Source organism: Macaca thibetana, chromosome 8 (assembly GCF_024542745.1).
Source record: "Macaca thibetana thibetana isolate TM-01 chromosome 8, ASM2454274v1, whole genome shotgun sequence".
In the NCBI taxonomy this organism is placed as follows: Eukaryota; Metazoa; Chordata; class Mammalia; order Primates; family Cercopithecidae; genus Macaca; species Macaca thibetana.
The window spans coordinates 26,869,593-26,897,462 of NC_065585.1; the positions used below are offsets into that span (position 1 = coordinate 26,869,593).

The window sequence follows — 27,870 nt, forward strand, 5'->3', positions numbered from 1 at the left end:
AACTGAATGGTGGAAAGCTGGAGGAACAGCACGGCCATGCAGTGGGCCCCAGAGTGTTAGAAAGGCCTGTCATGTGGTGTGGCCATATAGGAAGCAGAGGGACTCTCATGACTCATTTGTCATGGGAAGAAATGGGGTGAGGAAGGGGGAAGTTTGTGTGGGAGGAAGGAGTGAGGCCCCAGGACAGAGGGAATGGAAACAATTTAGATGCATGTTATTAATTATTATCTCCAAAACGCCTGGTGTGGTGAGATGGATGATGACACGGGAGATATGACTTAAGATCACTTCCAGCATAGCTCGTTGTGTCTTTCTACGCGGCATGAATCAAAATCTCTGGAACTTTCTCGTTTCCAGCAATGAGGCTGCAGCACTGATAAAGGCTATTGGGAAGATTAAGTGTTACATCACTGCCATTTTTGCAACTGTTCTTCACCCTCCTGTCAACCCCCGGCTGAAAGACCCCAGGGTGGAAACGTTCACTGCAGCCTAATACTTGACAGATAGGGAATTGACTCTAGAATGATTTTTCAAAACTTAAGTTATATTCTGAAATAAGTGGTTAATGGACCCATTCCCATCACCCTCCTCTATGTCTTTCATCTTTTGTGCACAACAGATGTGGCCAATTTTCACATGGATGAAATCTGCTTTGCTTGAAGGAGCCTATGGTTTAAGTATTATTATTGTTATAGTGGTGGTTGCTAGTGTCATTTAGAGTTCACCCGTGTCTAAAAAGTGTTGGAGACAATTTTCTTGGATACAATAGACCCTTTCAACAAGAGTGAAATGTAAGAACTTTTTAACAGAAGAGATAGTTATAAACTGAAAGCCCAAGTGTTACATTTCTCACTCTGGGCATTTTCTTCCTGGTGCTTAGCAGGCACTCAGTAAATATGTTAAAATTAAGAATAAGTGGGTTTTGATTTCGCAGAAATCACCTGTGTGTTGCCTTTCAATGTTATATCCATTGATAAGATTGTATTTCTTTTCTGGGACCTGACCTTGGTTAAAGGATAGTTTAGTTGGTTAACTCACATTTACATAACTAACTGAACACATGCTAAACTTCAGAGATTGTACTGAGCACGGAAAATGCACCACTCTGACATGCCCTCATCTTAACAGCAGCAACATCAGGAACACAGTTTCCTAAAATGCCTGCCATTGTCAGCATTGATACTAAAGACACACGGATGACCTGCTGTTTACAAGGCAGCTCACTAGGCCCTGAGATACAAAGAGTTTATAATATATCCTCATAAATAAAAAAAGGTAGGACATTCTATTTAAACATAACAGTACATAGCACACAATATTATAGTTTAAGATAGTTTACTGTAGATTATTTAATCATGGTACAGAAATTGTACAGAATATGTATTGCCGCTATTCCCATTTTGGTAGTAAGAAACCCAAATTCTACAACTCAGAACTTAGGAACATACTTACTCTAGCACTTCACCTTCATGCAAAGAGAGAGCTAATAGTACACTGCCTTTCTGCAAGTTTCTCATTGAAATACCAACCATACCTACTCTACTTAGTTTTGCTAGACACAAAGAGTGCATACATTGGATGTGTGTGATCTCTAGCTGGCTCATGAAGAAATATCCAGACAGTGTTCCATCTCTCACTAAAGCAACCACATTGGCCAAGACATTCTCCTACCTCTTTAAGGGGCTTCAGGTATCCCCAACCAAGGCTGTCTGTGGTGGACCCTGGATCAGCTCAGATTCTCTCTACATGGGCTCCCTCACCACTTCTCAGCAATGGTACCACACTCCACTCATCTCACTGCCATACTCAGCAGGAATGCCCACAGGCCTGGGACTGCTGCTGGGACTGGCAGAGAAGCCAGGTTCTTACAAAGGATAAAAGGTCAGACTTGCCTTATCCCCCACAGTCGACTTACATTTCAGCTCTTTGGAGGGAGGACAGACTGCTTGGGCCACCAGTGAGCTCCCAGCGCCTTCTACACTCACTGCCCATAATAGGCAGTAAATCTGTGTTTGGTAAATGAAAGTTAGGGAAGACAGGAAAGAGTGGGAGAAGGAGATAAAGTGGGAGAAAGAGGGAAGGAAAAGAGGGAATGAGGGAGAGAAAGAAGAGAGGGAGGAAGAAAGAGAAATGGGAAAAACAAGAGGAGAAAAAAAGAAGGGAGCAAGAAAATGAAACAAGCAAACAAAGGCAGCTAGCAGGAAGTGCTGAGCTGGATGCGGAGCAGAGATGACTGCTAGTCAAGATAAGAGAGCACTACCACAACAGGAGAAAGATGATAAGGTGCTTCTCCTGGCTCTGCCAATGACAAGCTGTGGGACCTCGGACAAGTCACTCATCCTTTCTGGACCACAGAGTAAGACCTCATTTGTAACACGAGGGATCAGACCAGATCTTTGGACAGACCCTTCTCTACATGAGCGTCCCTGTCTCCATCCTGGTCCTCCAAGCATTAGCAAAAGCTACCTTGGATTCAGCACTCTGGCCCAGACCCTCTGCATTTTCCCCAGCCTTCATTTCTTATCAGGCATAGAAGTACTCTAAATGAACATAAGGAAGAAAACACAACTACAGTTTTATAGGAGCTAAACTGCAGAACACAGAAAAGATTCTAGAAGGACAAATCTTATTTCATTTAGCTTCTTCTTAAAGCTAAGATACCTGCAAATGCAAACCTCAGGTTCTGCCCTCTGCAGCACCCAGGCAGAGACTGACTAGGAAACTTCAGCGAGGAGAATGTAAAAGGAAATGTAGATACTTATAATTGAAGTATCTTTCCCCTTGGGTATTTCTTTTTTTAATGAAAATTTAGTCAACTGAATATTTTGATTCCCCAAGGAAGACTCCTCAGCTGTCGATTACGCTGAGCACACGGGAACAGCTCTAACAGAAGATGACGCCCGCTCTTGGCTAAGGATCACCTTGCTTGGTATCAGTGAGAGACAAGGTCTTTGAGGCTGGCCCCCTTTCAGCTGTGAATTAAGTATTAGGTACAGAGTACAGCTAAAACCATTTTGTGCGAGCCTGCAAACCAAATGGTTGCTGGATCCAATTTTGTACAGGTATATCAAATAAATTTAATTTCCCCATTTAAGGTGCTTGCTTTTAATTCTGGGGCCAGCAATGCAGAACAGTTTTGCAGATTAAATTTCCATTCCCAGAAAGAAGTAGTCGGGGATAGAACTTCTAAAGCACGTGTAACCAAAAAGCAAAAGGTTTACAGTGCACGCAGCAAAGGTGGGGGCATAAAAAGATTTAATGAGCACTAGATGGTATAGAAAACTTCAGGTGCAAGATTACCTTTGTCACCTCATTTCAAACCAGATAATCACCTTATTTATAACCAAAGCAGGGTGGGCTTTGATGCCCTGATTGCAGCAGCGGGATTCTGCTATCATTTGAGATGCCTGGTGCTTCTCTGTGTTATGTGTGGACTGAAGCTTGGCTGCCCAATTCTACAACCACCACTAGAAAATGTACCTGAATAAGGTTTAATTCTAAGACTAAACTCAAGGGTTCTTAGTAGTAATCATAGATCACTTCCCTCAAAAAGCCCTTCTTGATTTCTACCCCTCACCCACTACCACTTGACCACTCCTCCTGTTTCTCACTCACGACCCCCTATGCACATATCTATGACCACAACGATATGAAGGGCTAGTGTTGCCTCAGGATTAAGCTGTGCAACCTTGGGCAAGTTACGTCTGTGCATCTTGGTTTTTGCATTTTAAATGACAGTAGTAATAGGGTGGTGAGGAGTGGGTGTGAAGGACTTAGAACACTATAGAACAAGGTAACTAGTAAATATGGCAGGCCTGTGTAGGACAGACTCTCTTTGACTCCCTAGGATTTACCCCAGCACCTAGCATGTTTCACAGCTTAGAGGAAAACATTTATTGACTGACTTTTGATCTCCATTTTTTGGTGAGACGTGGTGGCTCACACCTGTAATCCCAGCACTTTGGGAGGCTGAAGCAGGCAGATTACTTGAGGCTAGGAATTCAAGATCAGCCTGGACAATATGGCAAGAAATACTAAAAATTTTTTTAAGAAGTAAAAGAAATTAGCCAGACATGGTGGCAGGAACCTGTGGTCCTAGTTATTCGGGAGGCTGAATCGCTTGAACATATGAGGTGGAGGTTGCAGTGAGACAAGATTGCTCTCCAGCCTTGGTGACGGAGTGAGACCTTGCCTCAAAAAAAAAAAAAAAAAAAATCCATTTTTGCCTTCCTGGCATTTTATATTTTAATCCTTTGTGTATTTAGGGGTATTCACCACAATTAACAAGTTTAGATTGGTCCTATTTGAGTGTCCATGCTGCAAGCCAAATACTCTTTCAGGTGCTTTGTATAAAATATTCTATTTCATTCTTACATCACTCCCTTATTTTTCCCATTCTTAATATTAGGAAAGTGAGGCTCTGAGAGTTTAAGGAACTTGCCTAAGGCTGGTAAGCTGGTATTTGATGAGCCAGGATTCAAACACAGGGCGTCTTATCTCTATTCCATGGGGCCCCTGAACGAACCAGGGATCTGGTAATTCAATGATGTGTTGGTGTGCCCTGCCTGGCTCAGCCTACCCACGCAGACCACTCTCACATGATCAGGGAAATTCCTAATTAGCCTGACTGGCTGAGCCTCCCATCCCAAAGGCCAGAAACTCGGTCTAAGTGAAGACCCAAGTGAGATCTGCTCAGCCTGATCTCCAGCCTCCCGTGCATTCCCCCACACCACACCTGGGGTGTGGATTCACCTGCATTCACTCAGAGGCTGCTGCCTGCTCACAGTCACCCAAATAGTGATTAGGCCAATAGCACTCTGGATCTTGCTTCATGCCTTCTCCAGGAACATCCACCTATGACTCCATGAGAAGTTCGTGATGTTGTTGAAAAATAATCCCATTTACAGTTTACATTGCATCTAAAATCATTCTAAGGGCCTGTGGCTGCTGCTTAGAGCAAAAGCAAAGGAGGCCTGTTTTCTTACAGACGATACACAGGAATCCTGGAATTATTGCATGTTTTTCATTAGTAAGAAGCTGCCTGCCATTAGAATTACCCTTCTTACTTCCTAAAATACAAAATCTTTTAGAAGATACTATTGTATAGGGTATCTAAAATAACTTACGTGACCAGAAACCACAGCTGAAGAAAATTGTGTGTGATACATACATACATAAAGTCAGCTCTTCAAATTCGTGGCTTCTGCATCTGTGGCTTCAACCAACCATGAATCAAAAATATTTGGGAAAACTTCCACAAATTTCCAAACAGCAAAACTTGAATATGCTGTGTGCCAAATACTAGGTGGAATCCAGGTGAATGAAGTCGTGTAGGTATTGGATTAGGTATTTATTATAATCTAGAGATGACTTAAAGTATATGGAAGGATGTGCATATACTGGAGGATGTGCATAACATAAAGATCACAGTGAGCAGTAATGGAATAGTAGTTTTTAGTGTAAGAAAATAATTAATCATTTGGAATTAGGCCATATTGGGGTAAGCAAGCACAGTTGCTATAATATATACATTTCATGCCTTTCATTTCCAAGTACTACATTGAATCCACATAAATGAAGTGATATGTAAGCACTGTATTAGATATCATAAGTAATCTTGAGATGATTTAAAGTATACAAAAGGATGTGAGTGGGTTATATGCAAATACTGCATTGTTTTATTTCAGGGACTTGAGCATTCACAGATTTTGGGATCCATGGGGGATCAAGGAATGACTCTACACATACACACACACACACACGCCTTTTATTTTATAAAATGAAATCACTGTTAGTTTATGTAGTATTTTGGCAATGGCAGCAGTTCTGTTCAGCTGATGGTCCTTAAGCATGAACAGATTCTCATAAATAAAAAGAGCTCATGGCTGTATTGATCTTACACTGCATTTGTTTTAGAAAGTTGAGTATTTTAAGGTGGTGTATGTTAACAAATTGAAAGAGTGCTTTTATAAGAATGCTTTCTGGGGCTTTTTGTCAGTTAGCGCTGACCATATTTTAATTGGCTTCCATTTGTTCCGTTTGTTTTCAGAAGAGGGTGTACATCTTCTGATGTATAAAAAAATAAAGTCATCTACTCAGTAATCATTTTTTTAGATAGTGGCCAAAACAGACAGTGAGCTAATGCCTGATGAGCAAATATATACTCATGATTGCCAGAATATCCTTCCTGTGCCCATGTCAGACATCAGACATCAATGTGAGCAACATTAGCGTTCTTCTCAACACCATCCTCCATCTAACCTCCTCCAATCCATCAGTGTTGACCACCAGCTTGACTGCTGGAATTTGGAAAAGGACTAACAATCCTTTTGTCTCTCCACAGTCAGTGCCAATGTTTGTATGAGAGTAGCCAAGAGTAAGAGCAGGACTCCACGTGTCATGTGGCATAATGAAGATAGAATTATTTGCCGTGGAAATCACACCACATGATCCCTATATTGGGAACAGAAGTGGAATAGTAGTGTTTGGTGTAAGAAAATGATTAAGTATTTGAAATCAGGCTATATTTGGGGTAAGCAACGCACAGTTCCTACAGTGGAAGAAGGTCATATCTTCTGCTGGTTAAATGACCCTACCAGTCCATTTCCAAAGACCCTGTCCCTTTCTGTAGTGTCTTTATCTCTTACCTGAACTTTTACAGCAATCCCAATTAACAGTGAACTCCTTGAGAGCAGGATCTGTGTCTGTTTTCTTTATCCCTGTTGTATGTGAATGCCTGGCACCATTTGGCATAGTGACTGAGCATGAATGAATTAATACCCCCAATAAGTTTCCTGCTTCTAGTGTCTTTTTCCCATTTTAATCTGTCTTAATTTATAAGATTAATAAATCTTTTCTTCATTTTTAATCCGAGCACTTTGGAAGGCCGAGGCAGGCAGAATGCCTGAACTCAGAAGTTTGAATTTATCCTGGACAACATGTAGAAACCCCATCTCTACTAAAATACAAAAAGATTAACCAGGAGTGGTGGTGCACGCCTCTAGTCCCAGCTACTCAGGAAGCTAAGGCATGAGAATTGCTTGAGCCCAGGAGGCGGAGGTTGCAGTGAGCTGAGATCGTGCCACTTCACTCCAGCTTGGGCTACAGAGTGAGATTCCATCTCAAAAAAAGAAAAATAAATAAGTAAATAAATAAAATTTTAAAAGTTTCATTTTATTTTTAATTGATAGTAATTGTATATATTTATATAATACAATGTGATGTTCCGATACATGTATACATTGTGGAATGAGTAAATCAGGCTAATTAACATATCCATCACTTCAAATACTTATCGTTTCTTTATAGTGAGAACATTTAAAATCCATTCTTTTAGCTACTCTGAAATACATAATACATTATTATTAACTATAGTCACTATGCTGTATAACAGATCACCAGAACCTAATCCTCCTATCTAACTGAAACTCTGTATCTTTTGATCAATGTCTCTCCTTTCCCCATCCATACCCCTCCTCCTCCCCAGCCTCTGGTAGCCATCATTCTACTCTCTGCTTCTATGAGTTCAGCTTTTTTAGATTTCACATATAAGTGAGATCACACAATATTTATCTCCCTATGCCTGGCTTATTTCACCTAGCATATGTTCTCTGGGTCCATCCATGTTGGTGCAAATGACAATGTCCTACTTTTTAAAGCCTGCCTCCAGTCTTGCTTCCTGTAATCTTATCCTCCACATTCAGCCATATGCAAATCTAGACACATCACTCTCCTGCCTAAAACTTTGTCTCCTTTTCGCCTACTGAGGGAAACCTAGGCTCCTCTTTAGTCACATTGCCAGCCAGCAAAGCATTGCACATTACTATCTAGTAACAACACATTTGTTAAAATTTCTCATAAACATGTAGTTCCTGCCTTTGAACTTCTACGCGTGCTGTTCCTTCTACCTGGAAATCCTTCCTCACCGAACTCTAGTTCATCTTTCAAAACTCAGATAAATCATCATTTACTTAGAAATCCTTCCCTGTATCCCAGAGTTGAGGGTCAATGCCTCTTCTCTAAAATCTGATATCACTCTACTCATATTTATATCATAGCACTTACCAAATATTAGAATGATCTATTTTTAAAACTCCTTGAAATGATATGATGTTTTTTCTGCATGTTACAGAAAATCCAACTCAAACTGGAATATATGAGTTACATAAATGAAAAGAGATAATGCAGGCTTAAAGTACAGTTTGATTTAAATTTTCCTAGATTATTGGGGTCTCATTTTTCTGTGTTTCTCTTGACCCTGTCTTCCTGGCTAACTTAGATTAATGCCTTCTTGGTATCAAAATGATTCCTACAGTTCCTGCACAAGTTTCTTCACTGATGTCTTAATGAAAAGAAAGAATGTCTCTTTCTCTTACAAGCAGACAAAAGTTCCACACTTCCTCTCACAAGATCAATGAAAGACTGGTGCCCATTCCTTAACCAATCACTGATGCAAAAGAGATAGGCGTGCGATGATTGCCTCAGACTTTATGGCTGGAAAGTTCAAGTCCTTGCAGGATGGGGAAAAGAAGAAAAGATACTTTGGAGGCTACTGACAACTCTCCCATTAGACTAGGCCCTAATGATCATGCATTTCCTGCCATATTCATCTATGGGTTCCCAGCATGTAGCACAGTGTTTGATACCTGCATAGTAGATAATCCATGCACATCTGCTTAGCTGATGAGAATTGAGCCTGCCTGGAACTGAAAAACACATTCTATATCCATGTTCCCCTCTCCACTTTAGCTCTAAGGTGCTACCACCATGCTGCCTACCTCCTGCAGCTGCTTCTCAACCTTCTAAATGAATCCTTCTGCCTAAAATGGGTTTCCATTTCTCTTAGACTAGGTTACATTTTTCTCAATCAAAATTCAACTTACCCCCTCCCTTTCCAATCCCAGAAAGATCTGCCTGTTTAGAGGCACTCTGAGGCTTCCCTTACAACTGGAAAATTCTGTGATAAATGCAAGAAGCTATCACCAGAAATGATGCGAACATCAAAAGAGAATGGTTTGCCAGTTAGTCCCTTTTTATTAAATATTCCCTGAAGGCAGCTACTATATATCTTTTGATTGTTCCTATATAAAAGATAGAATATAACCAAGTAGAAAGAGACTAGACTTTGGAAACAGGTCTGGGTCAAATTCTGGTATCACTACTTCTTCACTCTATTAAATGTTGGCCAAATGATTTAATCTCTCTGAGCTCAGATTCCTCCTGTATAAACAGGAAAAATAATCCCCACATCCCAGGATTATAAGAGTTACATAAAATGGACTGTGTAACGTGGCTGGGACAGTTTATGGCCAAACTGATACACTCCCTTCCTCCCTTTGCAGCATCCAGAGTGTATTACTGGTAGGCCTAATGTTTTTGGTTCCGTAATTACCAACTTTAGGTGATCTTGGCTGTTGAAGAAGTTCACTGTTACTGGAGAAGCTCTTTTGAAAACTGCTCTGGCCTCAGTGTCTAATCACAGAAACTTGAGGCTTCTTAGTAATCTTTGATATCTTGTCTCCAAAAAACGTAATTATCTGCCTACCTTGGCATGCCCTGGTTTTGTTTGCCTGGTGAAGCAGAAAATAAATGGCTTGCCAGCTGTGGTCATGATGCAGACCTAGATATTAAATAAGATGGGTGTGAAAGTCAGGATTCCTGTGGATTCAAAGAAGCCTTAAGTATTCTCAGAGTTCCCTTAACTCTGGGCTTCCACACATGCTGCCCCTGTGATATAAAACTCACCCTCCTCTCCTATTTCCAAAAATAGACCCTATTGAGAATGTGTGCCAGGAAGAGAATTTGTCTGTAAACCTTCAGATTTATCATTGGACATCCCTGTTTATAAAAGCCTACACAGGGCTAGTATCTGGTATTCCTTTAGATATTTATGCCTTCTTTTGGTTTATCTCTATAAATTCTCCTCCTTCTCCTTTCCTAGTTTTCACTCTACTTTCCTTCTGGGCACAAAACAAAATTCCTCTTACTATCTCACTCAGGGCATTTTATCATCAACTTTTATGATTTTGACCACTAGTCCTCATTCTACCCTGTAGAGCTCATCACAAAATTTTATCCAACAAAGATGGTTCCCTCTTTCAGAGGAATTTTAATTTTAGCTATGATAATCATTATTAACAACATATGTATTTCATCTATCAATGTGATTAGATTTTATTCCTTGTAAAAACAAATTTACAGAAAGGGCCGCACCATGGAAAGGACTGCAAATGTTTCAAAATCCCAGTGATTAAAAAAGCCAATGGCATTATTTGACACCTGAATGGAAGAAGACAGATATTTAAGTGTTCCTTGCAAATGGATTTCTAGCAGGGGAAAAAAGATCTGGCAGTTCCTAGAGACAATGGTCTTTAGCCACCCACTACGACTAGGTTCTGAAGCCAGGCTGGGTTAAATCTTCAATCTGCTCCTTACTAACTATGTGAATTTGGGCAAAATTTTAAACTCTCTGTGCTTTAATTTTCTAACCTGCAAATATTGATAACAAGAATACCCATCTCAAAGGGTTTTTTGGGAAGTTAAATGAATTAGCACCTTTATATATGCGCAGTATGTACTCCAACAATGGCTGCTGGTTGAAGTAAATCAGGCATCAAAAAGTCATGATGTGGTCATGATGAAGACCTGGATAAGATGGATGTGAAAGTCAGGATTGCTGTGGATTCTAAGAACCCTTAGGTATTCTCAGGGTTCCCTTAACTCCGAGACATAAAACTCGGCTTCATCTCTTATTTCCAAAAATAAACCTTGCTGAAAATGTGTGCCAGGGAAGAGAAGTTGTGCATCTTGTGGGAGCCAATGAAAGAAAATCATTGTCCCGATGTGCCATTTTCTCTCTCTTCGTGCAGATTTCTTTCTTTTGGTAAATACAACTGCCAAAAGCTCAGCTCTTTAAAGTTTTACACCTCTCCATTTCCATGAGAAGAACAACCAGAAGGCTTGTGTCATCTTTCAGGGACATAATCCTTCAAAGTTTCACACTCCGGGTATGTGTGCAGATTACTGAGACAGGAAAACATGACACATATCTCCAGGGTTTTTAAGTAATTTTATATGAAGTTGTTTCCTTCATATAAGTGGAATGCAGGTCCACTGTAGAAAGTCTAGAATATGCAGATAAGCAAAATAAGAAAATAACAGTCATACCACAGGCCAGCACTCAGAAATAACAACTGTTAATATTTCATTGCAAATGCCTTTGATCTTTCAAATGTGTATGTGCCCCTGAGCATATAGATTTTTTTCAAAAATGGAATGGTACAGTGCATGCAAGTTATCTTTCTGTACCTCAGGTGCACAGAGTTGAGTTAGCAGTGCTGCTTGATTCATGGCATACCATTTTTTCATCTCTTTCAAGGGACTCTTGTGGATTTTTCCCCTCCTTGTTTTCAAATTTCACATCTGTTCCCTACCCACTAATGCAAAAGTGCTAATACATTTGATATATTTTAATATATACTGTTCTTTTGAGTGTGGATATATTTGTAATCCATACAAATGATATTGTGCTCTAAGACCTCATCGTTTTTCATTCTTATTCAACACTGCTTCTGAAATCTAACCATGTTGCTATGTGTACATCTAGCTCAAGGTTCTACTTGATGCCTAGCATTCCATCACATTTTACTTACCTACTACCCTAGTGAAATACATGTGGGTTGCCTCATATGAATAACTGGGAAGAATTTATCTGCTTTAGACCAAGGATGGAGCTTCCTGGATCATAGAACACCTGAAGGCCTCATTTTACTCCATGCTGCCAGATTGTAGCCCAGATGGGAAAACCATTGTCTACTCTCTATAGAGTGCATGGTATTATCCAGATTTCTAATTTTGGCTCATCTGATGGATGTAAAGTTGGATCTGACTGTTTTAATGTGCATTTTCTGATAATTAGGGACTTTGAGCATAGCTTCATACTCCTTAGCCAGTTAGATTTCTCAGTTTGAGAGTAACTTGTTTAAACCCTTAGATTTGGTGGCAGGAGTGGGGATGTGGCAGGCGCAGGGAGGGGGGTCATGCCTTTTTTTTTCTGTTTATAGCAGTCCTCATTTGTCTGTGGGAAATATGTTCCAAGACCCCCCAGTGGAGGCCTGAAATCACAGAGAATATCAAACCCTATGTTTGTTCCTAGGCATACCTACCTATAATAAAGTTAATTTATAAGTTTAGCATAATAAAAGATTAACAACAACTAATAATAATAAAATAGGATAATTATAGCCATATACTGTTGTAAAAGTAATGGGAATCTCTCTCTCTCTTTCTCTGAAAATATCTTATTGTACTGTACCAAGGCTAACTGAAACCATGGAAAACAAGGCCTCCGATAATGGGAGACTTCTGGTGTTTGTCTGATTTTCTTGCAGATTCAAGATACCTACTTTCAGTTTTTCTGGCCTATATTTTGACAAACTGTCATCTTTGTGTTAACTTTCTTTAGTGTCTTTTGCCAAATGTAAATTCTTAATTTTTCTTTTATCCATACATTTTTATTATTTACACTTATGGGGCCAAGCGTGGTGGCTCATGCCTGTAATTCCAGCATTTTGGGTGGCCAAGGAGGGTGGATCACTTGAGCGTAGGAGTTCGAGACTAGACTGAACAACATGATGAAACCCTGTCTCTACAAAAAAATACAAAAGTTAGCCAGGTGTGGTGGCATGTGCCTGTGGTCCCAGCTTCTAGGGAGGCTAAGGTGGGAGGATAGCCTGAGCCCGGGGAGGTCAAGGCTTCAGTGAGGCATGAGCGTGCCACTGCTCTCCAGCTTAGGCAACAGGGCGAGACCAGTCTCTAAATAAATAAATAAATAATTATACTTACAGCTTATATCACTCAAATGTAATCGTTTTGTTTTGTGTGTTGGAGAAATACTAGTAAAACCTGGTTTATTTTTTACAGAATTTCTTATAACTGGAATGTTTATATACATTGAAGTTATTTAAATTATTTTCAGAGTACTTTGTTGATACCATACCATTTGATTTTTATGAAAACTCTGAAGAGTAGGTGAGCAGGTATCCCCATTTCATGGATGAAGAAACTGATTTGACTTAGATGGAGTGACCCTCCCAGGTTCACATAGCTCATCCGTTGCCACGCCAGGAGCAACAGGCAAATCCCTTGTCCCCCAGGCCAGCAGAATACCTATGGGGCTTATCAAGAGTCAGGATTATTTCCAAAAAGGTATAATCATCTCAAACTTCTCCATGAAAACGTCACTTACCACCTAAGAAGATAGTCACACCAAAATGTTTGTTTTGATAAGTATGGATTGACTTACTACATTGGTCTAAGAAGTAAGCTCAATGGTCTTTAAGAAGTAAGCTCAATGGTCCTAAAAGAGGCAGAGGTGTTAGTGTGCTAAAAGACAACTCACCTCTTTGAACACTGTTGTGGGAAATAAGTTTTTTTTAATGAGTCCTGTTCTGAAAGTGATGAGTACAGATAATTTATGGTTTTCAAGGTAAGCCATTTTCTACACCTGCCCTCAGATTACAGAGATAGAACGAACCATTGGGCAAAGAAGAACAGAAACTTGAGTATGAAGAATGGGAAGTAAGAAGTTTCTAATCACTCTCGCATCAGGAAATATCCTCCAGGAAAATTAGTATGTGGTTAACTTTGACCTCGGTGCAGACCATAAAGACAGATGGGAGAGAAATATTGGACTCTGGCCCCTAAAATCAATGAATACTATCCCAAGGATGGGACTAATGAGCCGGGGGTCAGGTGGTTGTTTGTAGGGGAAGGTAAAGCCAAGCTCTTGGCTCCTGCTGGTAAAGGAAAAGGTGATTGAATGACGGGGTGATAGAGGGCTGATTTTTCAGTGTAATCTTAATTACATTTCAAAATGCTGTTCATCAGCATTTTGTGGACAAGGAGAAAAAAGCTCAGTCAACTGCTGGTTGACTCTTTAATCTTGGCTTGTCCTTCAGCACCACGAGCAATCACAAGCAAGACCTGTGTTCTCTGACTGTGCATGTCTCCCTCGTAAAAAATCCTTTTGCATAATCCAATTGAGCAAGGCTAGCAGTCGGCACTTTAAGAAGAATCAGTATTTTAAACAGTTGCCAAATGAGCTCAAAAGATTATAATAACAATAATTATAGTTTCCACTTACTGACTGCGTACTAGGTGCCAAGCATTGTGTTTAACAAGCACCATTTCATTTACTCAGGGGGAAAAACCCTAGGGTACAAATACCATTATTACCTCCATTTTGCAGATGAGGAAATTGAGGCTTAGAGATGTGGAATGAGTTGCCCGAGGTTACAAAGCTAATAACTGGCAAAACCAGAATGCAAATCCAGAACTGTCTGACTCCAAAGATGAATTTCTATATTCTTAAATTTTGTATGAATTATCCACTGCTGCTTAACAAGGTACTTGAAAATTTAGCCACTTAAAACAACAAACGTTATTATATCTCATGGTTTCTGAGAGTCACAAATCTAGGAGTGGCTTAACTGGGTGTTTCTGATGCAGTCGTTCTTGACGTTACAGTCAATGTGTCAATCAGGGCTGCAGTCATCTGAAGATTCCACCAGGGGTAGAACATTTGCTTCCAACATCACTCACGTGGCTGTTGGCAAGAAGCCTTAGCTCCTCATCATGTGGGCTTCTCTACAGGGCTGCCTGAGTTTTATCTATAAATAAAGATATCCTACAGGGATTTTAATGAGGATCACCTGAGATAACCTATGAGCTAGTGAGAGGTAAGCTGAAGCAGGCTGCATGAATTTGGGATAATATTATTAATAAATGAATTTATTGCCATCTTGCATAGGATATTCAGGAATATGGAGATATCCCTGACTCCTCCAAAAGAATGGCCAAGATCATGCCTAATTAACTCCATGTCCTGGGAAAGCCCTGCTCTAATGGAGATGACATCTTCTCCAGTGCTCTATAGGGTGGAGAAGATGAAGAAATCTGCACACAGCCCCCATGAAGATTCCAGTGTTGTGGCTGGGAATCTCTGTCTCCCTTTATGCTGGCTACATGAAAAAAGAGTGTTTTTGCTTACAGAGACCTGGTGGCCATTAGAAGGTGAGCACCCAAACCCTTTGGTGTCCTAGCCCACATATCGAGATCCCAACCCTTGATGGGAAGAACAAATCATCTGGGTAGAAAATAAATCCAGGGCTAGCCTAAGAGCAGAGTATGATGGAAAGGTTTGGTGTAAGACAAACCCATCTGTGCTCATATTTGCTGGGAGGAAACTGGTGCCCACTAAGATTCTGTAACCTTCAGAACAAAATATTTTGTATGTAAAGCACCTAGAAGAGTGTCTGGCACATAATAGGTGCTCACTAGTGGAAGAGTCTTGGTAGTTTTGTTATTATTGTCATCATTCCAACTTCATATGGCTGTTTTGAGGATTGCTATATGCAATTATTTGTTTAAAACCTTATCATTCATTAGATTGTAAATTCCATGAGAACAGGAACCTTGTATATCTGTCCTGTTTACTACTGTATTCCTAGTGCCTAACAAAGAGAAGATACTCAGCAAATATTACATGTATGAATATATCTAAATGTAGAGCCTTGTATGCACTAGGTGATCCATGTTTGATAATTATCAGCATTATAATCATCACCATACCATTCTCATTACCATCATCATCATCACCATACCATCCCCATTACCATCATCATCATCACCACCACCACCACCACCACCCCCATCCTCATGGCGTAAGAATACCCTGGTGTGATATTTCAACAGTGTTCTCAGTGTTATGACAATGAGACCTAATTTCCTTTTCCGCTTCAGGTTCTTTTAGTTCACAGAAGAATCTGGGTGTTTTCTTTTTTCCCATGGTGACAAAAGACCTGCTCCACCATATTGGTATAATGATGTTATGACTTGAGGAAAAAAATTATATTCCTAAAAAATCTTAACAAGCCCTGTAATCAGATTCACCACAAATCTCTTGGAGTGATGGTCCACTGGAGGTGAATCCCATCTTCACTATTTTCTATGTGGCCTTGGAAGAGGTACCAAACCTCTCTGGATCTTCATGGCCTCATTTCTAAAAGGACAAAAGTTAAAACTACCCAAAATACCAATAAGGCTGTTGTAAGAAATAACAGATGCTTTTTGTCTAATCTCTTGCATGTGTCCTTTCCATGGTAGATGCTCAATAAGTATTCATAGAATGAATGTGTTGACTAGATGAATGATATAATTTATGTCTATAGCTTCACTACTCATTCCAGCAGCTGAGTCAGCACAAGAAGATAGCCTTTGAAATTCTAGGGAACTCTGAAGGGGTGGAAGATGTAAGTTCCAAGACTCACCGTGACTTTGGGCAAGTCCTGAGATGTGATTCAGGGTCTCAAGGGTCTTTTGCACATAATAGGAGGAAATTCTGTTTGCACAACAACGAGAATGTACTTACTGCCACTAAACTGTACACTTAAAAACGATTACAATGATAAATTTTAATTGATTTTATCACAATAAGAAAAAGAGGAAAATTCTGGCTAGCTAGAGTACTACTAGCTTTCTGGATCCTAAGACTTGAGACCAAAACTATTGGCTGGCATGTATAATACTTTACTTATGCCAAACACTGCTAAAACGTCAGATGCATGATCTCATGTAACCCTCTCAGTGGTCCTATGAGTGAGATATTATTACTACTCCCATTTTATAGATGAGGAAACAGAAGCTTAATGAAGTATTTCTAGAGCTGGAGTTTAAAGCCATGTGTGTCTCTTTAGAGAGCTCTTGTGCTTTCCTACTTAATTTTCTGAAGATTGTTTGTTTGTTTGTTTGACAAATAACCAAATCACAAATGTAGGCAGCTCAAACTTGGTCATATGAGCTTTGATAGAGAAGGTGGTACGGAGACCTGATACAGTTGAGAAAGGCCTTGTCTACTTCCATTCTTTGAAGCTCCCAGTGTCTTGGAACACTGGGGAGGCAGAAAAGGAAGGAGGAGATGGAAGAGAGGCAACAGAAGAAAACAATGCCAAGCTGCAGTTACCAATATATTTCTGAATATTTTTAATGTTTACATTTGATTCTTATATTTGCATGATTTTAATAACAAAAAATACTTTATTGGGCAAAGAAATCAAAAGTCCCAGTCAAGTTCCTACAAGATTAGAAAGCCTGGGCTAATGGCTTTCCAGCCTTCTGCCTCCAGCTTCCCACCTTCCAATTCCTCTCATAGTAAGAGGCCCTGGGCGGCATTGTGATATAACCTCAGCTGGCTCTTGGCATCCCCATAGACAGGGCTTCCAGGCTTCTCTTCTTATAGCTGAAGAGAGGAACAGAAAATCCAAGGCTCCCATCATATTATTGGTTTGACAAGACATAGCTATTAGGACCACAACCCAGGAAGGGTTGCTCCCCCGAATCCTCTCCCATGGACTTGACTGATTCTTGAAATAGTTGCAGTAGTCATAGTTATAACAATAGCAGCAGCTAATACATAGAGAGCTGATAAATGTGCTCTACATAACTCATTTGTTTATCCCAACAATTTGGTAAGGTAGGTACAATCATTAGTCCTTTTTTTTCCATCTTTTTTCTCTAAGAGACAGGGACACCTAGAGTAATTTGTCGAAGGTTACAAAATTTTTAAGACACAGAGGTGGAATGTAATCATGGACAAGGTCAACCATTTATGGAGCATTTACAATGAGATTGTTGCAAGAATTGAATGGAATAATTCACATAACCGTCTAACCCAGACCCTCACACCAATCCTGTGGACATGGTATCCTAACCACCATCCTCAACTTACAGATGGGAAAGGCAAGACTTAGGGAAGTCAAGGAACTGACTGCTATTACACAGCTCAGAGGTGGCAGAGCCATGGGGTCAGTGTTGTGCCAAAGCACCAACAATGTCCCTTCTGCCCTTTGGTCTTCTCAGGGACTGATTAGAAAACAAGAAAGTAGATTTCCAACTTTTTGCAACATCACTTTACCTGGTCTCGTTAATGGTTCTGTGCTGCGAGTTTCTGTTGTTTCTGTTTTCATCCAAATAAAACATAAGAGAAAGTTCCAAGCTCCTAAAGCATAACATCACATCTTAAGGGCCAAATTTGATAATAAAATATATTGTTCTATTCAGTCTCCATATCAAATTTCTTACAGAAGGTGGATATCATTTGTGCTGCCTTTTGTAGGCACAGGTTGCAATTGCTTTTCAGCAATCATTTCTTATAACAACGCAAAACAATTCCAGCCAGCCCAGGTGAGGTTTTTTTCATAATTGTGTCTGTAATAATCCATTATTTTATGTTTATTTCATCAGTTTCAGCAGTTCACAAGAACATCTATAATCTTAGATCCAGTAATCAACTGTTTCTGAATTGCCCCATCCTAAATTTAGGTTTCACACTTGGTAATTTAGCTAGAGAGTTCCACTGGTGAGTGCCACTCTTTCACGGTTGAGGGAAAGTGCTACTATTTGGGCTTTATTTAATTCTTAATGTTTAGCAAGTTGAACTGTACACCATGGAGTTTAATAATGCAGGGTGTAATTGCTCTAATGCTATGAAGGCACATGGCTGCTGATTTCCTCAGTCTTCACGAGGCCTCGCTGGCAAATGAGATGTTGCTGCTTAGTGGGGCTTCTTCTCTACTTCAGTATTTTAAGAAAACAAATAGCATTGCAGTGTGGCATTTGTAGAAGAATCTGTTAAGAGCTGCTCATAATGGTGAATATTCGTTGATTGAGGAATTCCTGAGTGCTTGACACTGTATATTAGCTTATTTAATCTCACAACAACCATAGAAGGTGGGTACTATTACTACCTCATTTATAGAGGCTTAAAGAGATTCGTTTATAGCATATCACATAGTCCGTGGCAGAGAATCCCTGCTCCAGGATCAAACTTTGCAAACACTATTGCGTTGTCTTCCCAGGACTACTTTCAGTTATTTCTGCAGAGCATTAAGGAAAGAATGAGAAAGCTCCACATGTTCTTATGAAGAATAAAGAAAGTCCCAAGTGAGTTGTGAATTCTGGATGTCTATTTGCCTGTTTCCCAGGTGGACTGTCATGACACTAATCACCAGTCATGGTGGTCCTTGTTTCTTGTGCCCCATCCACTCTTCAAATATGATCTCAACAACTGAGAACAAAATGAATTTCACTCTGAAGTATAAAGTATCTTATGAAGCTTTATGTATTCCCACTGCTAAGATCTCTTTCACTTTGTAGTAAGACTGACATTTGATTGCATGATGAAAACGACTCCTCCTTTATCAAAACGTTTAAGCTCTGAGGGCACCAATATACATGTTTTTAAAAATAGACTTACCACGCTTGTAATCCCAGCACTTTGGGAGGCCAAGGTGGGCGGATCACAAGGTCAAGAGATCAAGACCATCCTGGCCAACATAGTGAAACCCCATCTCTACTAAAAATACAAAAATTAGCTGGGCATGGTGGCTTACGCCTGTAGTCCCAGCTACGTGAGAGGCTGAGGCAGGAGAATTGCTTGAACCCATGAGGCACAAGTTGCAGTGAGCTGAGATCATGCCACTGTACTGCAGCCTGGTGACAGAGCAAGACTTCGTCTAAAAAAAAAAAGACTTATAATAATCATATGTATTTAAAGACCATATAAATATATGTTATTTGTTAATGGACTGAGAATGGCATCTTACCCAAAATTTGAGATGTACACATCTGAGACAACAGAGCAGTTTTCAAGAAAAATGATGCAGAATTGACAGTTTATTTGGATTATACCTTCTGATTACCAGGAAGTGGATAAAAATTCTAAAATGTAAGCATACTTATCTAAACATAACTTAGAATTCATCAGCCAAACAATGAACATTTTGAGAGTACTTATGTAAGAAAAAGTGGATAAAAATCAATTCTGCTTCTAAAAATATTTACAAATCCAAAAAACTTGAGCATAGCTGCTGAGAAATTATTCATTTTTAATATTTCATTTTATGAAAATAATTAAATTTTATTATAACTTACTTATCCTTATCTCTGAAAAACAACAAAAATAATCACTATATATAATATGTATTATTTATTGCTTCCTTCAACAAATATTTCTTTTTTTTTTTTTTTTGAGATGGAGTCTCACTCTGTCACCCAGGTAGGAGTGCAGTGGCTTGATCTTGGCTCATGGCAACCTCTGTCTCCTGGGTCCAAGCGATTCTCCTGCCCCAGCTTCCCAAGTAGCTGGGACTATAGCCACCTGCCACCACGCGTGACTAATTTTTGTATTTTTTAGTAAAGATGGGGTTTCACCATGTTGGCCAGGCTAGTCTTGATCTCCTGACCTCAAGTGATCCACCCACTTCAGCCTCCCAAAGTGAAAAGTATTTCTCAAATGCCACATCAAGGAGACAGCAGCAAGTGAGACGCAGTAGCTGAGTACATTCCACTGGGGAAGACAAGTTCTAAACACAAAACCAAATCAGTATGTGTAATTTCAGATGATGGTAAATATTATGACAAACATAAAGCAAAGTTAGGAAATAGACAATACCTCCTTCAAGGAGAAAAGTTGTCAAGGAAGGCCTTTTAGGGAGGCAGAATCCAAGCAGAGACTAACAAATGAGAAAGAGTGTTTTTATCTTTTTCATGCATAGTCTTCACCAAAAAACATTGGGAAACCACCAGTCTTTTCTAAAGGAAAATAATTATCTCCTAATTTCTGCCTTGCCATGGTTTTTCTAGTTTGTTTTTCTTTGGAAAACAATTCTCTGTCTAAGATAAAAAGATCTCAGTTCATCTTTCCTTTAATGTTACTCCCAAAGTGAGGTCAAACCATTTCATTTGTCCCAAAGGTGAGCCAAATTTGAGCGGCTCTGCTGTGAGAACCTGTTCTACTCACAACTAGCTAGCAGCCTCTGTTTTTGAAGGCTCCTATTTGAGTTGGGTTGCCCCATCCTTTGGACTCATCAGAGACCCCTGTTCTCATGGGAAACAACTTACCATTTCTCAAATCTACATGATTCCCTAACCCCGCTGTTTTACCAGAATGATAAAAGTGTTATGTGGGCCTTTCCCATTCTCCACACTGGGAGTGAGGAGTTTATATGCTAACCTAGAAATAATACCTTGTGCTGCTATCTCGGGCTTCACAACCTCTTTTCCCAGCCTTTAGGGAGAGGAGGAGAAGGCAGGGAAATGCCATTGAATGGGATTCTCCTAAAAGTCAGACACTGTCCCAAGCACTTGATACCCTTTATTTTGTCTAATCTACCTGGGAGCTCAGGAATGTCCTCACTTTACAGGTGAGAGAAAACTGAGGCCCACAGTGCTTAAGCCACTTCTTTTAAATTACCCAGTTCATAAGTGGTAGACCTGAGATTTGTTCGTCCATTTCAGGTTCCAAAACCATCTCTCTTCTTTCTACTACAGAGGTCCAGGAAGATGTCAATTACTTTTGAATTCCAAATAATATATGGAACTCTCCACTGCTCAACATATCCAAAGACTTACCTAAATCTCATGCTCAGTGCCTTGCATGTGGGACATCAAAGCTACAAATTAAAGTCTCCACCAAAGAAAGTTACAGTGTCTAGAAATATAATTTCCAATAGGAGAAGATATTTCAGGCAGTAAACTGACTGCCTTAACAGTGGGTGCCAAAACCCTATGAGGGATTTATCGAGAAGTTGAAATAAGAAACAAGACAAATACATTTAGACTTCACTGAATTCCTCGCAGTTTGGGAGGAAGAAAAATATTATTCTCTGGGAATGGAAAAAAAATAGATTCATTCCTCTCTGCTATTACATGGGTCCAGCTGAGCAATAATGCACTGCGAAGCCAAATGCTCTGATCGGTTTCTCTGAGCTGTTATTAAAGTTTGCAAAATATTGCTCAGATTCTTTCTGGCAGAGTTTCAATATTGTCTATTTAAACTGGAATTGGGCTGGTACTCTTCATTTCTGTTAAACCTGCCAAAGCTGGTGATCCCACTGCACAAATCTCCCGGCGCCACAGCCTTCATCTAGCAAGGCTGGCGACACCCTGAGAGCCTACACCCTCTGTTGGCTTTCTGACGTGACTCAGGTCAAGAATGACTGAATCAACCTTCCTCCCCTTTCTCTTTGCCTCCCTTCTCACCCTCAGCACACCACACACACACATACACACACACACACACGTGCACATGCACACTCTGGCCCTTCACTTGCAGCAGGAAAGAAAGGAGCTATGCAGAACAGTGCATCTGTCTGGGAAGGTGTTAACTCTACTGAAGCTGGAGCCTCTCAGCCTGATGTTCTAACAGGGACATGAGAAGTCTTTTCCTCTGCTGATATGGCAGATACTATTACCCTCCAACAACCTCCCTTACCATTCCCCAGCTTTGCCCTCTACCCTCACTTCAGCCCAACTGAACCTGTTCCATGTCCTCAGATACCCCATGTTCTTTCTTGCCCTGTGCCTTACTTTTGCTGATCCTCTGATGGGAATACATTTCCTCTCTCCCCTTCTGATAAACTCCAGTTTACCCTCTAGGTTGCAACTTGGGCAACATCCCTCTGATCCCCCAGGATGGTTTAGATGCCCCTGTTATGTGCTTTTATTGGGAGCTTAAGCTTATCTCATCTAATCACAGCCTTGATTTTAAGTAAATGGTCTCCTGAACACAACCACCAGCTCTAAGACTCAGGAGGAGGCCTGTCTTATCCTCCTCATGTAGAACAGTGGGCTAAACGCTATAACAGATAGACTAAAAAGATATATGAAAGCTCTAATACACTATACTTTTATTTCTTGCATAGATAACATTACTAGGCAAGTTAACAGGTAGGCAGGATGGTCTGAACTTCTGCCACCATCAATAAGTGGCTTTCAAAGGCTTCCCAGAGGCTTTCCCCATTCAATCCAGCCAGAAAGTAAGAGTATGAAGGATTGCCTTGTGGAAGGCTTTTTTTAAAGACCAGGACTAGAAGTGTGTTCATCACTGTTGTTCACATCACATTCTCATGGCAAGAACTCAATCACATGGCCATACCTAATTGCAAGCGATGCTGGGGCATGTAGCATCTGGCAACTACTCCTAGTAAAAGGTATGTGGAAGGAGGAGCATAAATGTTGGTGGACAGGTAGCCTCTTTGCTACGTCCTTCTATCCCCAGTGCCTGACACACAGTAGCCAAAGAATAAACAGTTGTTAAATAAATCAATAGACTAAGGAGTTAAAAAAAAAAAAAACTTAGGGCGAAGAACATCACCTTAATATACTCCAAGCTGGGATACAGGACCACATTCTCACAACTGCTTTGAATAAAAAACTGCAAACTACCAAAGGTCAGACAGGCAGTAAAAATCTCAATTTCCTTAGCCACTTTTAATGTTCACTAGTCGAATGACAGTGCCTGGCACAATACCCAGGATATAGGTTCTGCTCAATGAATATGGGTCAAATGAATGAATTATTGGAAATCATAGGTTATTGAGATTAGAAGTGACCTGAACATAACCATGGTTATATTATGCTTGCCAAGTGATCTTTCAGTTCCCCCATCCTAGGAAGTGCATCACTCCCAGAGTTAGCACCTGCCATCTTAGGTCAGCCCTGACTCTAGGAAACTGCTTTCTTCCTTTGATCTAAAACCTGGCTCCCTGCTATAGCACAGAGTTGAAAGAAAGAAATTCAAATATTTTGTCATCCGCTCTGTGCCAGGCATTGTCCTGGGTGCATTTATGTTATTTCATTTATTCCCCATGACAACTCAGAGAAGGAAATTACTGCTGTGGCTCAGTCCACCCTCTTCCCAGCCTGGGTTGCTGCATTATTATTAATAAGTTTCTAATTGTGCTCCTTGCTTTCACTGTTGCCCTCCTATGATAACTCTGAACCTAAGATTATCTTTTTACATTGTAAATCAAAAGTCATCGCTTCCCTGCTTAAAACCCCACACTGGCTTTCCATTGCACTTGGAATAAAATCCAAATTGTTTGTCATCACCCACAAGCCCACTCGATTGGGCTCCTTCCTGCCCCTCTGATTTGGTCTCAGCCACTCTCCCGCTCGCTCACTGTGCTGCAGGCACACCAGCCTTCTTTCCTTTCTTGAATACCTCAAGTTTATTTGCACTCCAGGACCTTTGTACTTGCTATTTTTTTCTGCCTGGAGCCCTCTGCCCCCAATTCTTTCTTGGACTGGCTCCTTGTTGCCATTCAGTTTTCTGTATAAATGCATTTTTCTCAGTGAAACCTCCAATCATAGAATGTAGAATAGTTCTCCATTCTCAACTTGTCCTTCTGTCCCTATAGGTCACACAAATTGTGTGTTCTCCAAAGGAGCTCAAACCTGACTGCATACATCAGACCTACCAGGGAAGCTTCCAAGAAACATCATTATCCCGGGAAGCTTCCCTAGAAATTCTGATTTCATATGTCCTCTGGATTGTTTAGGAATCAGTAGTTCGAATAGCTCTCCTGAATGATCCTGACGTGTAGTCAGTCTAGAAAACCATGTATCTGATATTTCTGTCTGGGATAGACCCTGTTTCAATATCTGATTAGCTCTGCACCTTGTGCAAGCCACTTAGCCTGTTTAATCCTCATATCTAAAATTGTGACAAGAATAGTATCTATGTCACAGGGTTATTGTGAGCACTGGAGGAGCATTTCAAGTGAAATGCTTAGCATGGTGCCTGGCCCACAGCAAGCCCTCATTAAACATTGGCTGCTATTATCATTGTTACACTCCTACTCCTTTTACTCCCTCTCCTCCTTCTCCTTGGCAGCTCTTCAGGGATGTCAAGGCAACCATCACAAAATACCTCTCTTCCAGGCCAGTTACCCTCAGTTTTCTTTTTTTTAATCCTTTTCCACATGGCAGATTCATATTTCTTCTCTCATAGACAGATCACATCCCAGGAGGAGGTGTAATATTTCTGCACCCCAGAACTCATAGGGGTTGAAGCCTCTGATGCAATAAATGTAGATAATTGGGCTCCAGCTCTGAACTTCGGATGGCACTCATTACTGGCCCTAGTGGGGCAGCTGTGTGTGGCCTCTCATTCCGAGGAAGTCTTCTTATAGGGGAACTCTAAGTGAGAGTGTCTGTAATGAAGGGGGAGAGAGGGTTTGGGAGTTTCGTTACCTGAATGCTTTTCATCCTGACATGCTTAGTTGAGAGTCAGAGCCCAGCCCACATTAACTCATTGAGTTCCTGGAGTTTGTTGTAGATTTTCAGCCTTTTTCATTATAGTCAACACCATAGGAGCAAAAATAATAAAAATAGTGTTTGATGAAGTGGGAAAAGCAGGTCTCAGTGTCCATAGTGAAGTTAGAAAGGAGAAGGAGAGAAGGCTAAATGTAAAAAGCAAAGTGTGCATCAGTTAGTAATAAGGCATAGTGTGGACTTGGGGGAACATGTAAATAAGTCAGGGAGAAAGCATTCTAGACATTGTACAGGAGATACAATTTTCCTAAGTCTTCTTTCTTTTTTTAATTGCTGTTTACCTTGCAAAGGCAAGATAAATAAGTTTGATATTTTTATTTATTTATATATTTTTAAATTTTTATTATTTTATTTTTCCATAAGTTATTGGGGTACAGGTGGTATTTGGTTACATGAGTAAGTTATTCAGTGGTGATTTGTGATTTTGGTGCACCCGTCACCCAAGCAGTGCACGCTGCACCATATTTGTAGTCTTTTATCCCTTGCCCCCTCCCACTCTTCTCCTCAAGTCCCTGAAGTCCATTGCATCGTTCTTATGCCTTTGCGTTCTCATAGCTTAGCTTCCACATATCAGTGAGAACACATGATGTTTGGTTTTCCATTTCTGAGTTATGTCACTTAGAATAATAGTCTCCAATCTCATCCAGGTCACTACAAATGCTGTTAATTCATTCCTTTTTATGGCTGAGTAGTATTCCTTCATACATACGTACCACAGCTTCTTTAACTACTCATTGACTGATGGGCATTTGGATTGGTTCCACGATTTAGCAATTGTGAATTGTGCTGCTATAAACATGCATTTGCAAGTATTGTTTTTGAGTAATGACTTCTTTTCCTCTGGGTAGATACCCAGTCATGGGAGTGCTAGATCAAATGGTAATTCTACTTTTAGTTCTTTAAGGAATCTCCACACTGTTTTCCATAATGGCTGTACTAGTTTACATTCCCACCAGCAGTGTAGAAGTGTTCCCTGATCACTGCATCCATGCCAACATCTACTGTTTTTGATTTTTTTATTATGGCCATTCTTTCAGGAGTAAGGTGCTATTGCATTGTGGTTTTGATTTGCATTTCCCTGATCATTAGCAATGTTGAGCATTTTTTCATATGTTTGTTGGCCATTTGTGTATCTTCTTTTGAGAATTGTCTATTCATGTCCTTAGCCCACTTTTTGATGGAATTGTTTGTTTGGTTTTTTTTCTTACAGACTTGTTTGAGTTCATTGTAGATTCTGGATATTAGTCCTTTGTCAGATGTATAGATTGTGAAGATCTTCTCCTACTCTGTGGATTGTCTGTGTACTCTGCTGACTGGTCCTTTTCCATGCAAAAGCTCTTTAGTTTAACTAGGTCCCAGCTATTTATCTTTGTTTTTATTGCATTTGCTTTTAGGTTCTTGGTTATGAAATCCTTGCCTAAGCCAATATCCACAAGGGTTTTTCCAATGTTATCTTCTAGAATTTTTATAGCTTCAGGTCTTAGGTTTAAGTCTTTAATCCATCTTGAGTTGATTTTTGTATAAGGTGAGAGATGAGGATCCAGTTTCATTCTCCTACATGTGGCTAACCACTTATCTAAGTACCATTTGTTGAAAAGGGTGTCCTTTCCCCACTTTATGTTTTTGTTTACTTTATCAAAGATCAGTTGCCTATAAGCATTTGGGTTTATTTCTGAGTTCTCTATTCTGTTCCATTGGTCTGTGTGCCTATTTTTATAATAGTACCATGCTGTTTTGGTGACAATGGCCTTATAGTATAGTTTGAAATCAGGTAGTGGGATGTCTCCAGATTTGTTATTTTTGTTTAGTCTTGCTTTGGCTATGTCTAAGTCTTATTTCTTAGTCATAGGTCACTTTGCTTTCTCTTAAGGTTGAGATCTGCTTTTGTGTGGTGAGGTACATTTGGGGAATGGGGAAGATGGGATCATAGATAATCATAATATTTTGTATTAGTTGAATATTCTTCAAGCTCTATAACATGCTCCATCACATCCCTATGAGTAAGAAGTAAACCATATATCAATATTCTTGCCTAAGCAATGAGGAAAGTGATTCATCCAGTATCATATTCCATGTTATACCAGGCCAAGGAGGAAAACCCATGTCATCTTTTTAAAAAACTTTTATTTTAGGTTTCTGGGTACATGTGCAGGTTTGTTACATAGGTACACTCATGTCATGAGGGTTTGTTATGTAGATTATTTCGTCACCTAGGTACTAAGCCTAGTACTCAATAGTTATTTTTTCTGCTCCTTTCCCTCCTTTCATCCTCCACCCTCAAGTAGGCCCCAATGTCTGTTGTTCCCTTCTTTATGTCCATGAATTCTCATCATTTGGCTCACACTTATAAGTGAGAATATATGATATTTGGTTTTCTGTTCCTGCATTAGTTTGTTAAGGATAATGGCCTCCAGCTCCATCTGTGTTCTCACAAAAGACACGATCTCATTCTGTTTTATGACTGCATAGTATTTCATGGTGTGTATGTACCACATATTCTTTACCCAGCCTACCACTGATGGGCATTTAGGTTGATTCCATGTCTTTGCTATTGTGAATTGCGCTGCAGTGAACATTCACGTGAATGTGTCTCTATGGCAGAATTATCTATAGTCTTCTGGGTATATACCCAGTAATTGGACTGCTGGGTCAAATAGTAGCCCTGAAAGCCTATGTCCTCTAATTCCTGGTCCAGTG

At 40.1% G+C, this 27,870-nt stretch overlaps 1 protein-coding gene across 5 annotated transcripts in view; it reads left to right on the forward strand.

Annotated features, from left to right (window-relative positions):
* The window catches only part of SAMD12 (sterile alpha motif domain containing 12), a 478,056-nt gene that overhangs the window by 368,363 nt on the left and 81,823 nt on the right, over positions 1–27,870 (forward strand). For 2 of the 5 annotated variants that reach the window (XM_050802111.1, XM_050802110.1), the window contains exon 5: positions 14,926–27,088. The exons of the other annotated variants lie outside the window; for them this stretch is intronic. In XM_050802111.1, the coding sequence (XP_050658068.1) occupies positions 14,926–15,101 (176 nt within the window). In that variant the 3' untranslated portion in view covers positions 15,102–27,088. Of the gene's footprint in view, positions 1–14,925; positions 27,089–27,870 lie in introns of those variants that run through there. 5 annotated transcript variants of the gene reach the window in all.